This window comes from Hyposmocoma kahamanoa, unplaced genomic scaffold (genome assembly GCF_003589595.1).
Source record: "Hyposmocoma kahamanoa isolate Upper Pololo Valley unplaced genomic scaffold, ASM358959v1 99098, whole genome shotgun sequence".
In the NCBI taxonomy this organism is placed as follows: Eukaryota; Metazoa; Arthropoda; class Insecta; order Lepidoptera; family Cosmopterigidae; genus Hyposmocoma; species Hyposmocoma kahamanoa.
The window spans coordinates 1-16,607 of record NW_020655791.1 but is presented as its reverse complement, the minus strand read 5'-3'; the positions used below and the strand labels follow the sequence as shown (position 1 = coordinate 16,607).

The following is a 16,607-nucleotide window of genomic DNA, read 5'->3' as shown; positions in this document are numbered from 1 at the left end:
ATTTTAAAGAAAATCATCCACCTCTAAGGGTGGCTGTTCACGGATGAAGATTCATTTTTATAAATAGCGCCTAAATTTATTATAAGGCGCAATTATTTTAATGGCTGATTATGCTATTCTCCAATTCAAGGCGTTACTTTTGAGGTCGGTTTTTTAGTACTCTGAACTAAGATTATATTTTTATAAAATAGTAACATTTATAATACGGTGGACCACAAGTACTACAATGTAATTTGTAAACATTCTTTGTGGAAAATTGTGTGTTACATCATTTACATAGCGCTCAAAGCAGTTTAAAATTGAAGAGACCAAGGAAAGAATGATTAAAATCACTTAAAACACGTTTTATATTAAATAAAAGTTAAAAATTGTTTATAATGTCTTTTTAATTAAAATAGAATGGCGTTTCTTTTTCACCAATATTTAAAAGTTCTCGAAATTTAAAATTCTCTTCAAGTAACTTCGATCATTCTTTTCCTGGGCTCTTCAATTGAAAGTTGATATAGTTCCAAGGTCATCATCACCCATTCAATACCTCGGCACTGTTATTTTAAAGACTCCACGTCTATTATTACTTTAATTGATAAAATCATAAGCCACATAATTAGAAGCTCATTTATAAATACCATACGAGGTGAGGTGTTGATCTGATGTTCTAGTATTCAGTGGGCGGTAACCATAATGGTTGGTTAGTGTGTTGGAGCGTGGCCGTAAATGCTATCTACAACAATTTTGAAGATAATTAATTATTAGGCACGTCATACATATGAAATTCTAAATAGAACTATAGTCTGTCTTTTTGGAAGACGGAGTAAAATGACAGTTTTTTGTGGAAAAGTGTTGCCCGCGTGCGAACAGCTAGTGATAACAGTCGATAAATATTCTATCGACTATCGACCGAATGTTGGTCACGCTTATGGAATAAATAGCCGAACCTGTCTCATTTGAATCATCCGCGACCCATTATTCATTGAATTACTGAGCAGAAGTTCATCTGAATTACTTTTTCATTGTTCATTCATATATACACTGTATTCAGAACTATGTTTATGAAAAATACAAAGAGGATACATATTTTAAAGTTCTTCATTTTAATTCAATATAGATAATCAAATCCGGCTATTCTTATTAAAATGTATATGAAAAAAAATTGATCTCGATACTAGTATGCCGTCTGTCAAAATAATAATTAAGAAGGCAATAGCACAAATAGTAATCATTACAACATCGTAACATTCACAACTCAGTCATTTTTAGCAAAATTTTATATCCCTTCACAATCTATCGATAAAACTATCGACAACAACTACCCTACAAATGTCATTTTACTCCGTCTTCTAAATTCTAAAAAAACAGACTATATCTGCAGTCAAAATCATTTTTTGAGATATCATAAAAAAACCATAACCCAGTTATAGAATATTGAAATTGTTTGTATATATTTCAACCATGCATAGTTAAGGTAAGTTTCGATAAGTCGAACACTTTAACTAATTTTAACTGTTTTAAAAAGACAATTTTGTGCTCTATTTTGTGCTATTTAAAATGGTTATTTGACCATTTGTCACTTAGACGCATTTTAGTCACTGGACGGCAGATATGTAAACAGCTTTTTTTCGTCAAAATTGTACGTTGGTCCATTCGTGCTAAAGTAGACGATGAAAGAAGTCGCTGCCTTTATGCAATAAAGTAACATTGCGGAATACTACGACTTTGAACTAAGCATACAGCGGTGAACAAACGAAACTTTCTCATGAACACATAAAGCACCCATCTTAAGCCTAAAAAAATATATATATATATATAAGAAGACGGGTGTTATATTTTCGATTAAAAAAAATTAAAGTAAGATAATGGGTGCTTCTTCGTGATAAAATTTTGCTTGCTCTACTCGTCACTGTATGCTTAGTTCAAAATCTACTCCGCAATACTGCGTTACTGTAAGAGACCTTTGACGACTTGCGGCCCGTTGTAAATCGTGAATAGTTATTACATACCCTGAAATAATGACACTGCAGTCTGATTTTTAATGAAAAAAAAAGTTGCCATGTTCATTGCATAATGTCGCGTTTGGTACAGGGTCAAAAGCACGTCAAGCTTGGTACTTAAAACTTAAATCCAACTGTATGCCGCTCACGATAAAAACAGTCCAAAGTGTCAAGCTTGACGTGCTCTTGACTGTACATACATTCCTCAATAAATTGACAAAAACAAAATCAGCCAATCAATATTTTATTTACGTTTAGTCCCTACATACTTCTGTCATTGTTCTGTAATTCGATTCTTGCTTTTTTTTTCAGTGAATACGCATAAATTACAGAAAAAAATATAATTATATAATTTACGTTAATACTCCACTGAGTGACTCAGTGACGTCGATTTCTTTCTGGCAACACCTTTTATTTCACCAAAAACTAGCAAGACATTAAACGTCAGATTATTATCTCTAATTATCTTTTCCTTATCGCGCGTCCTAGAGGCACACTGTGTCTCTAACGTGCAGCTGTGTTTTCTTCCACCATTAAAAAAAAAAAATTAATGGTGGAAGTTTTTTTGATGGTTTCGTAGTTCTCTAGGACGCGTAATGGGTTAAAAATTCGATCATAACATTCATTGTTGACATCAATACAAAATTTACCAGTTGAAAAATAATGTTTTCATTTTACAACATGGCGTAGGTCCTAACAGAACTTATTGTATTTTCTAAAGATATATAAAAAACTTGTATAAAAACTTGTACCTCAAAAGGCATACAAACAACATGAAATAAAAATCGAATATACACAAAATTAAATTACGTATTATGCATTTAATAATCTAAACCGATGAGGTAAACTATAATACCAAATTAACACTAAAAACCATTGACTTACAAATAAATGGACGACGGGTCTAATACAAAAACCCCGAAAAAAATGTCCCAAGTCAACCTATTCGAAATTTAAATTGTAATGTCATCGCAGTATCGCGCTGTCCGTAGAACAAATGAAGACTAAAGCGGAGTTTGGCGCTCTGTATACGATTTTAGCGCCTTACAAGTGCGGACACTTTTTAGCGCGGACCCGACGTCCATATAATTGTAAGTCAATGCTAAAAACAGTTTAGGTTAACTCCCACTTGCTATTACGCAACAGCACCTAAATTGAAAAAACGCCTAACAGGCCTTTAAGCGGGAAAGTGTGGTCATTTATAATCTTCAAAATAAGTCCCCCAAATAGCTTGGGGACCTATGCCCAGCAACAGGATGTTCATGGGTCTATAAAGATACATAAACACTTTATTCACTGATATAACACAAATACAGATTAAGCATAAAAGAAAAACAACATGATTGTCATAGCAGTGAAACGGCGCTGACTCAGTATATTTTATGCCAGTTTCCTAAGGCGCTGGTTTTCAGTCAGGTTAAAGTTATACATTGAGAATAATAATATACACAGTAAAGTGTAAGTAGTGCATCAAAAATAATATAGCTACTGGGCTAGCCAATGGGAGCGCAGTTGTCACAGTAATGATATGGCAGAATAGTTTTCAAACAAATTAAATGACATTTCGTCTCTATTTCTGATTATATACTCGATGAAATTCAATAACTTTGTGCACCTATTCGAGGCCCATTACATGTGAACTAAAGTAGTATCAACGAAAAATCGAAAAAGGACAGACCTCAAAATCAGCAATTCACAAATTCGTATTTTTTTGGCGAAGGACACTTAGGGTCGTATTCCAGAACTCTACTCAATGCTCAAGTCAAGATTTGAGCAGACTTGAGTATGATTTCAAGCACTGGAAATACGACCCTAATGGCAAGGACTTGAGTATGATTTCTAGTGCTTTGAATCATACTCAAGTCATGATTACACTGGAAACACAAGCACTGGAAATACGACCCTAATGGCAGGGATTTGAATATGATTTCGAGTGCTTTGAATCATACTCAAATCCTGACTTGAGCATTGAGTAGAGTTCTAGAATACGACCCTCAATTAACCTACCTAGTTGCGCTGTCATGTTTAAATTAATATACCACTCGAGATTTAAGCTATTACACTTTCAAAACGAAATTATACAAGTAGTTAAATGAAAATGATTTTTTTAACATAAACGAAATATCTGATAGGAAACAAGATGTAAAATTTTGTTTCGATGTTTATCACTCTTGACAAATGTAATTTGTAACATTCTTATTCTTGTTGGTTGTAGCACTCAAATTGACAATGCATTAGACATTTTCATGTTATTATAAGCTTTGTACCGATGTCATTGTGCGGGAATTGAGGTAACTCTGGCCTGGATTCCCGGTCACAGTGGGATTAGTGGCAACGAAGCAGTAGACGCCTTTGCAAAGGATGCGACAAGAATTGGCGTATGCAAATACTGTAAGTGCTTTCCCAGAGATCTGCTCGCCATGACCAAACCCCAAATGCTAGCCTCCTGGTCGGTCCTTTGGCAGGAATCACGACAAACTGTTGGTAGACACTATGGTAACCTCCAACCAAATCTACCCACTAAACCCTGGTTTTTTAAACGTCGCGATTTGCCTAAAAACATCACTTCCACTATTATTCGTTTGCGCTTAGGCCATGTTTGCACACCTGTATTTTTGCGTAAAATCAGAGTTCGAGACCACTCTCTGTGCGAGTGCGGCCTAGAAGACGGTACCTTGGAACACATTTTTTTCAATTGTCCTAATATTGCTGTTCCACTTTATAACCTACTTTCTCCAAAATTCCCCCGCCCCATTAACATAAACAACCTCTTAACTTTAGTGTTCTCCCCCCATATTGTTACTCTATGTAAATTTATCCACTTAAATAACATATATTTATAAATATTGTTTTGCTGTTTTATTTTACATTCTCAACTGAGTACTCGCGTAGTCCAACTTACCAACACCGGTTAATGTCCTATTAGAGCTTAGCGAAAATTTTTTTTTGTTTCGTTTTTTTTCTTTCAACTGTGACATTGGCAAAATCATCAGTTCTCATATTGATGGAGCCATAAAAATAAAAAGTGAAGTGAATAATATGCCAAACATGTCTGTATACTGGCAATCTCTTGTTTTTTTTTAAATTAGCGACATCATCGAGTATATAACCAGAAATAGAGACTGCACTCAAGTCATAGATTATTAGTGCAGCTATGAATATTGTAGGCAGTGAAGTCATGAATTACCTTTTTCTTTTTTATCTGTATTATTTGTTTTAAATAAAAGATTAATAATTATTGTAATCTTAAAATAATTTTTGTAATATATTTGGGGTCAAAACTACCAACTAATGGTCTAATGGTCTTAGAAATAGTATTGTTTTAAGGTAGAAGATTGTATTTCATCATCAACCCATTTTAAACGTCCCACTTCTGGGCACGGGACCCCTCTCAGACGAGGGTTTAGGCCATGATCAACCACGCTGGCCCAATGCGGATTGGTGACATCACATGTTTTCCGAGGGTTGTGAACCTTCTTCAACGTGTAGACTTCCTTCACAGAAAAGCTCACGGTAAATTTCAAATTAAATTTCCACAATAAATTCGGAGAATCTCGAGGATGTGAGCCTGGATTGGAACCCACAGCTTCTGCTTGAGAGGCGAGAGAGGTCAAATATTAGGCTACCACGGTTTTTAGAAGATTGTATTTGATTTATAAACACAATAAGTAATTTAAATTTTTCTTGATTGTTTAATAACAAAATAAACTTGTTTTCCTTTTCCATTGTGTTTTATTTTTTACCTACTTTTCAAAATGTTCATTCTGTTTCATAAAATCATAATCTATGCCCCGGCAATGCACTTGACGCGCAACCTTTAAAAGAAGTTTCTTTAAACGAGTCCTGCGGAACCATCGAGTATATAACCAGAAATAGAGGCGAAATGTCATTTAATTTGTTTGAAAACTATTCTGCCAATTCTTATTGTGACAACTGCGCTCCGATTAGCTAGCCCGAGTTCGAAACAATTGACGGGTGTCGTCAACTATTTCACTTCAAATCGACCATTTAACTTGAGCTTTGGTATAATGGACGAAAATTGCAAACTTTCGTTTGTTTTGTAATTAGACGTTTCCTGTTTTTCCCACAGCACCGAATAGAACAACTCGGCATTATTAGAGATATTATCTTTATTACAATAAATACAGAATATTTATTGGAATATATGGAGACATCCACATAGGTCAGTAGTTGGTCTATCTATATTTTAGTGCAAACGAGAGTTGATATTTATAAGAGCTGTATCGCTAATGTATTACCAGGAATATATGGCCCTTATTTCGTCTCTATTTCTGGTTATATGCTCGATGTGCGCAACAGATTACAAAAGTCGATTACCATGAACGTAATATATCTTGACTATACGGTCTTACTTACTAACATAAATGTCAGATATTCCAAATAACGGGAAGAGAGACATTATATAATTTGTCAAAAAAAAATGTTCCATATTTTTAACTAACTCCAAAAAAGGAGCAGGATTACTTTGACATTTGTGAACCGATTTCAATGATTCTTTTTTGTTGGAAAGCGGATACCTCAGTAATGGTCCCATTAAAATTTAAAGAAAATATTCCACCTCTAAGGGTGGCAAATTAGTGAATAAATCGGGTTTGTTGAATTTTGTCTACTTTCCATTAACAGATTTGAATAAAACTTGGCACATAGATGTAATTTCAATTAAAATAAAATATTATGGTGAAGTAGAGCTGATCTAATGATGGAAATGGCAAACGAATGAGAGGAACTCCTCAACAGTGAACAGCAGCTACCTTGTGTTTGGGTTCATAACATGATAAATTGACGAGGACTTCTGTCTGGATTTCAATTGATGTTGAGGAGGCTGCGGCAGCAAAAACAGTGAAAGTGGATGAACAAAGTTTTGAAGTTGATTTTTTTTGTAAAAAAAGTTATGATGTCAATAATTACCTCTTTCAGGTATTAGCAGTTGCAACCACAAGTTGTGCAATGCACAATGGGAGGTGAGTGAGCCAACAGTTCCCGTACCTATCTGGACAATAGGGAGGGTACTGTATGTGCACCCAGACATGTTCACTCAAGGCACTAACCTTTTGAGCACCGGATGAAGTATGTGTCAACGGACTGATCTGGGATAGGACCCGAGTGATAAGGTCCCTGTGCAGGCCTGCTTGCACAGGTAATAATGCCCGTCCCATAGACCCAAAAGGCTGGGAAGGGAGAGCTCTATAATCAAAACTTAGTAGTATGATATGGGACTGCTCCAGGTTATCCAAATTATCTATTTAGTGTGTGTTGCATCTTAACTTTTACCTCATGTTATGATTTCCTAAATTTCATATAAAGGTCTCTTCAAACTGATCAACTGCGTACGTCGTTAATGGTCTCTGGAATCCTGACTTCCAGGCCTTCTAACTTTTTTGACAATGTAATCTGGCATCCGAGACGTGATGTGTCAGTGAGACCATAGGCTAAGTCTAGCATGTCTCTTTCCTCATCACATGGCTCATCTGGTAGCCTGGAATAAACATAGTAAGATAAAGTCTTATTGATGTTCAAAGTCAAGATTGTAAGGCAGTTGACACTTGGTAAGATACATTTTCTGTCACAAAGTAGTAATGCCACATTACAGTGTTCCGGTTACGAAGGGATGTTGGTGAAATAGGCACATGGGACTTGTGTGTTGTGTGACAATGTATGTCTCAGGATGATGGGTGCAGTGGCAGTGTCCCTCAGATTTTTGTGATTTAAAGCTCTGAATGGCCTGCAACTGTTATGGACAGGCGTTTGGCTTACCACCAGCCACAACTTGTTCATCCCATCACATGGGTATCATAAAAAAATATGCCAAAGGAGAAAGAGCTTTTTTTAATAGTGATGTCAGCAATTAGCCCTGCAACGTTGTTAGTATTGTACAAAAATCCCTGTATATAATGTACATGGTAATTCACCTCTCATAGTCCTTTTCGCTCACTATAACATGGCAAGTGGAGCAAGTAAGGGTTCCCTCACATGCACCGTAGCCCTCAATGTTGAGGTCATTGTTCACAACCACATCGAGCAATGAGTCCCCGACTTTCCCTTCTGTTTCTAAACGTGTGCCATCATGGAGTACGAAGGTAACTTTTACTCTGAAATTCGAAATTTATAAATAAAATTAGTTTAAATTATGAAGCGTCGTAACAAACCGCTAAGTCACATTTTGCCTGGTTTTCTATTGCCAAATGGTAGTTTCTGTTAGTTTGTATGAATAATTTATAGAACTCGAATATCAACTACTAAATAAGCTTTGAAAATACATTTCAACTGCAGAGATCTGAACATTCTGCGACATATTCTTTTGTTTTAACTGCCTCAGTGGCCGAATGGTTACCATAGTGGACTACCATGCAGAGGTCCTGGGTTCGATTCCTGGGCCGAGAGAAATTTGTATGGCCTACATTTATTTATCTCATGAGTTTGGGTGTAATTTTTGGTTGTCTACCTATTTGTGGTTTCCCTAAGGTTTACCTAGTGCGGCGCTATGAGTGTGTGCATTATTATTATTAAAAATATAAAGATAAGACTGAGGATCGTATTCCAGAATTCTACTCAATGCTCAAGTCAGGATTTGAGCAGACTTGAGTATGATTTCAAGCACTGGAAATACGACCCTAATGGCAGGGACTTGAGTATGATTTCGAGTGCTTTAAACCATACTCAAATCCTGACTTGAGCATTGAGTAGAGTTCTGGAATACGACCCTGAATGAGACTAGATATATAGAAATTTATAGGCATTTGTTCCGAAGCTCCTTAATTAATACATGGATTATGGACTTTATTTAAAAAAATAAATTTGTTAAAAAATAATAATAAAATTAAATATTTCAAAAGCAAGCTTAGTTATTTTGATTTGAATTGACTGATAATCTTAGATAACCACCTTAACAACAAAATATTCGGTATTTTATCAAGTAATGAAGGTCACAAGGGCACTACAATAACGATTAATGAGACAAGTCGTGTTGTTTCTTTTCGGGCACGAGACAAAGCCTACTTTTGTTGGTTACGTCGTGAAATTTCACTTGTTATACTAACTTTTCATCCTTTAACGCCAGTTTAGTAGTTGATAACGGCACTATAGTCCTGTAGTTACTGAAACTGGCGCCTAAACCGTTATTTTTTAGCAAAATTCTAATCGGTTTGGCGAAATTGCGTACATAATTTTGGTAAAACATTTTCACGTTTGCGCGTTATATAAATCACAATTCAGCACTTTTAATATCAGATTATGTTTAGAATTATTCAATACGTGTTCTCCTTTCTGTGAGGATTTGTTATATTGATTACAATTGAGATTACAACTCGCGACGAAATCACCTGCTGATTCAAGGTTAAGTTCCGTTTCTTCGTAATGAAACGATGTCAAATATATTATTATTTGGAATTTCGTCGGTTTAAAACATAATTTTGCAACTAAAAATTATTTGCATATGCATCTTTTAGTTAGATAGCTTTGTAATAATTTTGTGTGGTTGCTGGACATCTAGTTCTGTCTTGTTTATTTTTATTTAGCCCAAAAAGAGTTAAAGGATTATGCGTGGAAGGGAAAGTAAAATTCGTGACAAGTGATGCTAGTTGACATTTATTACGTTTTGTTATTTATTCCGGTAAAATAATAAACAAGAAATTATGTTTGCCAAAGCGTCAGCTACTTGCACCTAAATGATAATCACTGAGTGATACACTAAAAGATTTTTCATGTACGTACGATTTTAGTTTTCTCTATGACAAGTTTTATGCGTGATAAAAATATGCAATAGAAGTGAATGAGTGAAAACGAGACGAGGTAATAAATCGTAGAGGGAGAATGTTATTTGAATGTACCTTAAAGATTCGCTCTGGACCTTTTGGAGGGAAAAGTGTCGTTTTTATTTTGACTTTCAATTATTTTGTGAAATCTAGTTTAAAGTGGAATAGGATAGTGCTATTGTGCCTTAATCGAAGATTAAAACGCGAAATTATACGAATCTCGAACTAAAATACCCGTATCGGCCCGTTCTAAGGAATCCCGAGTCAATCCAAGCACGCCCCGCCTCAAATTGCCTATCCTCTTTGTGGCGGCCATATTTACAGAAACATAATTAAACTTCATGTTTAGGCTGACGGCTTTGCCAAAGCCTTAATAAATAATAAAAAAAAAATGTACCTTAAAAAAAAATAGACGTCAAAGTCACAATCGACCAGCCCCACTCAACCGAGGACATTCGGTTTGTTTCGTTAGCCGCTCGTTAGCCGACTTATCCCTTCCTCTTGCACTCATGGAACTGTACATTTCACCAACTTTTTTTTCTCTTTCTATTAGGAAATGCTGTTGTGTCAATGTGTGTGTGTGTTACACACTTTTATTCATATGTCAGTCTAACGTCACTCGGAAGGAAAGTGGAAGAAAACATGGCGGCTATGGTCTAATTTTGTCGTCATTTTGTTTTGTGTTGTGATTTACTGTGCTCATCGTGACGGATTTGTATAACTACGATATGGCTAAGTCTTATTTTATTATCTAATCATCAAACTACATAATTCACAATAACTATTTGTTTTATCCTGGTCTATTTGCGGTTTAAATAGCTATACCCGTGCGCGTGTTATTTTCCATTCCATATACATTTTTGCTCGTTATTTTATTCTAAAATGTCTCACAGATGCGCTATTCCGGGGTGTAGTAGTCGACGAAAGGATTTTAACTTTTTCTTGCTCCATACACCGATAAAACACGATGGGAGGCATGGAAGAAAGCATGCCCATTTTTGGAAAACTATGACCGTGAACCAATGAAACTTCAAAATTGTCGATTCTGCCCTAAACATTTTTATCCTGAACATATAAACGAACAAAATAAACTGACAAAAGATGCGATACCTATATTGCATTTAACTCCCACTGACGATCTGTCTTATGATATTAGTAATCCGAGTATGTCTGTACCATCTAGTTTTTTAATTGATTCTCAGGCAGGTAATGTGCAATCACATGGTGTCGACCCCGGGCCCTCTGGTATACAACCTTTTTTAATTGATTCTCAGGCAGATAATGTTCAATCACATGGTGTCGACCCCGGGACCTCTGGTATTCAACCTTTTTTAATTGATTCTCAGGCAGATAATGTGCAATCACATGGTGTCGACCCCGGGCCCTCTAGTATACAACCTTCATTGTTTTCTCATGAATGTGTTACACAAGATTCTCACACTGTCCTGACTACCCCAGTTCGTACACATTCTAAAGTGGTCCGTAGTCTTAGACATGATATAGTTAGGAGAGTGCGCTTATTGCCATCGGAAGTAACACCCCGGAAAGAAATTTTGCGTGATAACAATAAAATGTTAAAATCTAAGATACGCTTGTGGAAAAGTAAGTACTATAACATAAAGCGCAAATCCAATCTAATTAGTTGTCCTAACACATTACAATTCATCAAAAAATATAAATCTTTGAACAAGTTTGGAAAGCTTTTAATAGATTCACAGCTCTGTTTAACAGGTGTGAAACCTCACGGCCGCAGATACACCAGTGATGAAAAAAATATTTTCACTTTCTTTATCAAAGTTAAGTCCAAAATGTTATGCTCATTTGAGAAAATTTTTTATTCTACCATCCAAGTCCACGCTAAATTCATTGTTGACTAATGTCCCGTTGCGACCTGGAGTCAATGATTTTATTTTTCAACATTTGGCTGATGCTGCCTTAGGCAAGTCAGAGAAAGATAAACAATGTGTTTTACTTTTTGATGAAATGGCCATTAATAAAAATTTACATTTTAATTTTCACACTGGGGTAATTGAGGGATTTGAAGATCTTGGCTCTGGACAAAGGAGTTCCAATGTAGCAGACAAGGCATTAGTATTTATGTTACGTGGCCTGTTTAGTAGATGGAAATTTCCAGTTGCCTTTTATTTTGCTAGAGATGGAGTTAAAACATTTACCTTAAAGAACATTGTTAAAGAAATAATTATTGCTGTTTTCAAAACTGGTTTTTGTGTACGAGCCACTGTGAGTGATCAAGGCTCGGCCAATGTTGCAACCATAAAATCATTGACAGCAGATACTCATGCTGAATTATTACAAAACAATAGCACTGATCCAAATAACATATTCTATAAGATTAATAACAATGTGATCTACCATATTTTTGATGTGCCACATTTATTAAAATGTTTTCGTAACAATTTCCAGAAAAAGGATCTCCTACTTGACGGACAACGAGCACGAGCCCAATGGAACTTCTTGGAGCAGCTGTACAGAGTGGACGGCAGGGCAGGGAAAGCCCGCTCCATTAAACTGACTGACAAGCATCTTAATCCTCAATCATATGACAAGATGAAGGTAAATTATTAAGATTTTAGTAGATAATTTGCTTTTTTTTCAAAACTAAGGGTCTTTTAGTACAAAGTCATATCTTACTTACTTTTCAAATTCTTTGGATTCCTATAATAAATGGCGTGGACGGGTGCAGTTTGTAATATATAACAAATGACATATTTTTAGTTAATATAATGTTCAACAGATATAATTAATTTATGGTATACAGACATTTGACATATTCTTGCATGATATAAAGATCATGGGGTATAATATACAATTGATATAACAAATTTCAATCTAATATACCTATGTCATAATGTTCATTTTATATAAACACTTCAGATATAACATTTACTGAGTATAATGTATTATTAATATAATTCCGGTGGTGTTCAGGTGCAATGGAAAATGAACCTAATTTGTTTGCATTTCCTAGTTGGTTCGACCTCCTCCTGTGTGTTTAGGTTAGGTTAGTATATGATAAAGCTGCCAGAACCGAATTTGTTTGCATTTGCTAGTTGGTACGACCTTCTCCTGTGGGCTTAGTTTACGTTAGTATATGATAAAGCTGCGCGAGCTGAAAGAACGCAGCGAGCGTGCCGCGGCAGTGGCAGACAAGTGCCAGAACAGAATTTGTTTGCATTTGCTAGTTAGTTCGACCTCCTCCTGTGAGTTTAGGTTAGGTTAGCAATAGTATATGCAACTAAATATTCTATTTAAAGTTTTAATAAATATATTTTTTAACACAAAAAGCACTTAAAGCAATACAAACACAATTGTATTTTGCGATTGTATATTTATTTAAATAAAAATTCTTATCAATATAATATAGGGTGCTTCAACTATTCCTAAAACGAAATATTGTGTTATATTATTTAATACATTATACTGGTACTTCTTATACCATTTGTTTTTTATATCACTTAATCATTATATGTAATGTTTGTTATACTGAAGGTTCATTATACACATTGAAATTATGCCTTTTTTTGTTATATCTTTTGTTGTATATATACAGTGAGTGCTTATATCCTTAGAAATTATATCAAAGGTTGTTATACAAAGCGAAAATAGATTATTTGTTGTTATAGCTTCCATTACACACTCGGCGTGGACTACATTGTGCTAGTAATGATATCGAAATCCATCCTTCTATCGCAGGTTTAGAATCCACACGTCCTACTGCTACAGAATTAAGGGAGTTAATTTACCTAAAGTTTGAGTTAGGAGGTGTGTTAGAAGGTAAGATGGCGGGCACGATTATTCACATAATGGCAAGTTGGGTCGCATTTTCGAGGTATTTGGGGCTGCTCATTACGAATATGGCACTCATTACTAAATACAAGATGGCGGGCACGACTTTTCAAATAATGGCAAGTTGGGTATCGTTTTCGAGGATTTGGAGGTGCTCATTATGAATATAGCATTTATTTCTTAATCCAAGATGGCGGACACGACTTTTCAAGTAAATGCAATATGAGTATCATTTTCGAGGTATTTCGGGGTGCTCATTACGAATATGGCACTCATTTCTAAATCCAAGATGGCGGGCACGAGTTTTCAAATAATGGCAAGTTGGGTATCGTTTTCAAGGTATTTTGGGGTGCTCATTACAAATATGGCACTCATTTCTAAATCCAAGATGGCGGACACGATTTTGAGTGAGTGGGTGGGTGAGGGGGTGGGTGAGCCCACTATCTAACCCAGCGCTAACCCACCCCCCTAATCCATATTCGTAATGACACTTTTATTCGGTAGTTTCGGTTTTAATTGTTGGTTTCAATTGTTTCTTCGAACAACTAAAAAAAATTATTGCAATTAAAATCAATTCTATTGAAATCAACTGCAATTAAAATCAATTGCAATCAAATCAATTGCGACACGTCGCAATTGCAATTGATTTCAATTGAATTGATTTTTTAATCTGATTGAATGTGTCTATTGTGTCTATTGTTTCTATTGTTTGTTATAATGTGTCTATTGTGTCTATTGTTTGTTTTTTTAACTTGTTCTCGTACGTGTGAAAGAATCTTCTACAGCGAAATATGTGTGCAAAGTGGAAAGTTGTCTTGAATTTTTTTTTGTAAAAACCTATGTAAACGCAACTATATTATTTTTTGAGATAATAATATGTAGTAAATTTTCAATAGGAAATAATTTGTCGCAAATGTACTAGTACAATCTTTTGCATTACGCACCTATAGAAACACAACTATTATAATATTTTTTTTGAAACATTTTTATAAATAATACGCCTTTTCAAATATAATCACCGAGAAGTTCCGGGATTTATAGAAAGGAATGTCCACATTATTTTTTACGTTTAATCGAAGTTTAAGTTATTTAACTACCTCAATTCCGATCGCTGGTAACACCACTGTCTACATTAACCATACCAATTACTTGTTCTCCAGCTAGGGATTTTCCTGTACTATGAGTACTGAGCAAAGAAAACCACTCAGGACTAGTATCCTTTACCCAGAACACCCAGGCTGGAACCACCATTATATCTTCATTAATACACAAAGTTGACACACGGGAGTCCTTTTCTTGGTTTCTGCATAACTTTCTCTATCGAATAGGCGAATAAAAAAAGCAAGTCCATTTTTCAGGTCAAAATACACTGCGACGGTTTCATTGTTGTCATGTGTCGGGTTTTACGTTTTGAAATGGTATTATCTTGAATTTTACGTATTTTATGTGCTGCAGATATGTTGTTATAAAAACAAATCCTTAGTGAAGATTTAGTTTTCAGCATGAGATTGAATCCAAAAGACTAATTAAGAAGAAAAATTTATTGAAATGCACAATTAAAAGATTGTCCTTACCTGTCAATGAAATTAAAATGAATAAAGATAATGAAGAAAAATAGTTATGTTCCTATTTTAGAAAAATTATATGTAAATATTTTAATTTTTTCTAGAATAGGAAGTATATAAGTATTAATTATGTTTTTATTTTATGACCTTAATAAAAAACAATCTGAATTTCACTTTTCAGGTCAAACTAGCAGCTCAGGTTTTCAGCAGACAGGTGGCCACGTCTCTGGATCTATACATGAAGTCACTACTTTTTGTACAAGAAGAACACGGATATGCTGTACCTGGAGTGGACATTGAAAATGGTTTGTTCACAGCAGAACTTTTGCTATTTATGAATGATTTGTTCGATAGTCTGAATTGTTTTGGCCATACTCGAGGTAAATTGCAACAAGCTTTGACATTAAATTCCGAACACTTTTCTTTCTGGAATAATGCTGTGAAGAAAATAAATTCAATGAGATTTGATGCCTCAGATCCTAGGGAAAGTAACCCTATTAGCCTTAAACATTTTGTACACGACATTAAAAGCATTAAGCATTTATGGACTGATTTGTCTAGATTAGAGGGAGTGAAATTCTTAAATCTGAGACGTTTAAATCAAGATCCACTTGAAAATTTTTTTGGGCAGATTAGAGCTCATGGTGGTTTCAATACCAATCCGGATTGCACCCACTTTGTCTCAGCCTACAAAACGTTGTTGATCAATAACATCTCATCTGGAAAATCATTATACACAAACTGCGCCACTGATGATGATGCAATGTTAGGAACTTTGACAAATTTGGTACAACGTAACAGACAGACAGTCTCTAACAATATCGATTCCGAGGTAATTGTGATTAATTGTGAATTAATAGACTCTATCCCATAAGAAAATGTTATGCAAACCAATAGTGTGTCATACATCGCTGGTGCAATTTGTCGCTGCCTGTTGCCTAAATTGCAGTGTGTTGACTGCGACCTTTGTAAAGATGCATTGTTGTCTACAGATGTTCAACCGTTTCACACGTTAATTGCTAATCGAGAATATAATTTAGAAAAACAAACACTCTATTATCCTTCAAAAAACATTAGTTCATTAGCATGGGAGAGTATTTACTTAATCGATAAATTTTTGCCACAAATTTGCTATGTTTACGTTTACCCAGAATTACTCTCAATTTTGCAGAAAAATACTAATACAGCTTGGTTTACCTGCTCGCGACACAAGAAAAATTTTTTAACTGCTTTTTTCCTTTACGTTATAAAAATGCAAGGTAGACAATGGTGCATCAATTTTAATAGAAGAATACACAATGTTGATTCGAGACCAAAGGCAGCAGAAACGGAAAACTTGATCCAAAGTAAAGTCACCAAAGGTTTAAGTTATAGATCAACTAGATTGCGCAGTTCTTAATTTCTATTTAATTATTTTTATATTTGTTGTTTATTTTATTGTTATCAAGTTTGCCATTTCGTTGATTATAGTACTT

General features: G+C 35.0%; 1 protein-coding gene across 1 annotated transcript; it reads right to left on the bottom strand.

The window, feature by feature from the left end:
• Window positions 1-2,972: 2,972 nt before the first annotated feature.
• On the bottom strand, window positions 2,973-9,328 carry LOC113239010 (adrenodoxin-like). Its single transcript, XM_026475876.1, has 4 exons — window positions 9,047-9,328; window positions 7,919-8,098; window positions 7,281-7,485; window positions 2,973-3,256 (listed from the first exon to the last, which is right to left on the bottom strand). The coding sequence occupies exons 1-3, from the start codon at window positions 9,184-9,186 to the stop codon at window positions 7,329-7,331; spliced, it is 477 nt and encodes a 158-aa protein (XP_026331661.1). The 5' UTR covers window positions 9,187-9,328; the 3' UTR covers window positions 2,973-3,256; window positions 7,281-7,328.
• Between the last annotated feature and the right edge of the window lie 7,279 nt (window positions 9,329-16,607).

Bases quoted from the DNA above. Each gene is read 5' to 3' on its own strand.
- LOC113239010 (XM_026475876.1), bottom strand. From the start codon at position 9,186: ATGTTTTACCAAAATTATGTACGCAATTTCGCCAAACCGATTAGAATT. The intron at 8,099-9,046 runs GTTAGTATAACA...TTCGAATTTCAG, and splicing joins CTGGCGTTAAAGGATGAAAA to AGTAAAAGTTACCTTCGTAC. The intron at 7,486-7,918 runs GTGAATTACCAT...TGTTTATTCCAG, and splicing joins AGCGAAAAGGACTATGAGAG to GCTACCAGATGAGCCATGTG.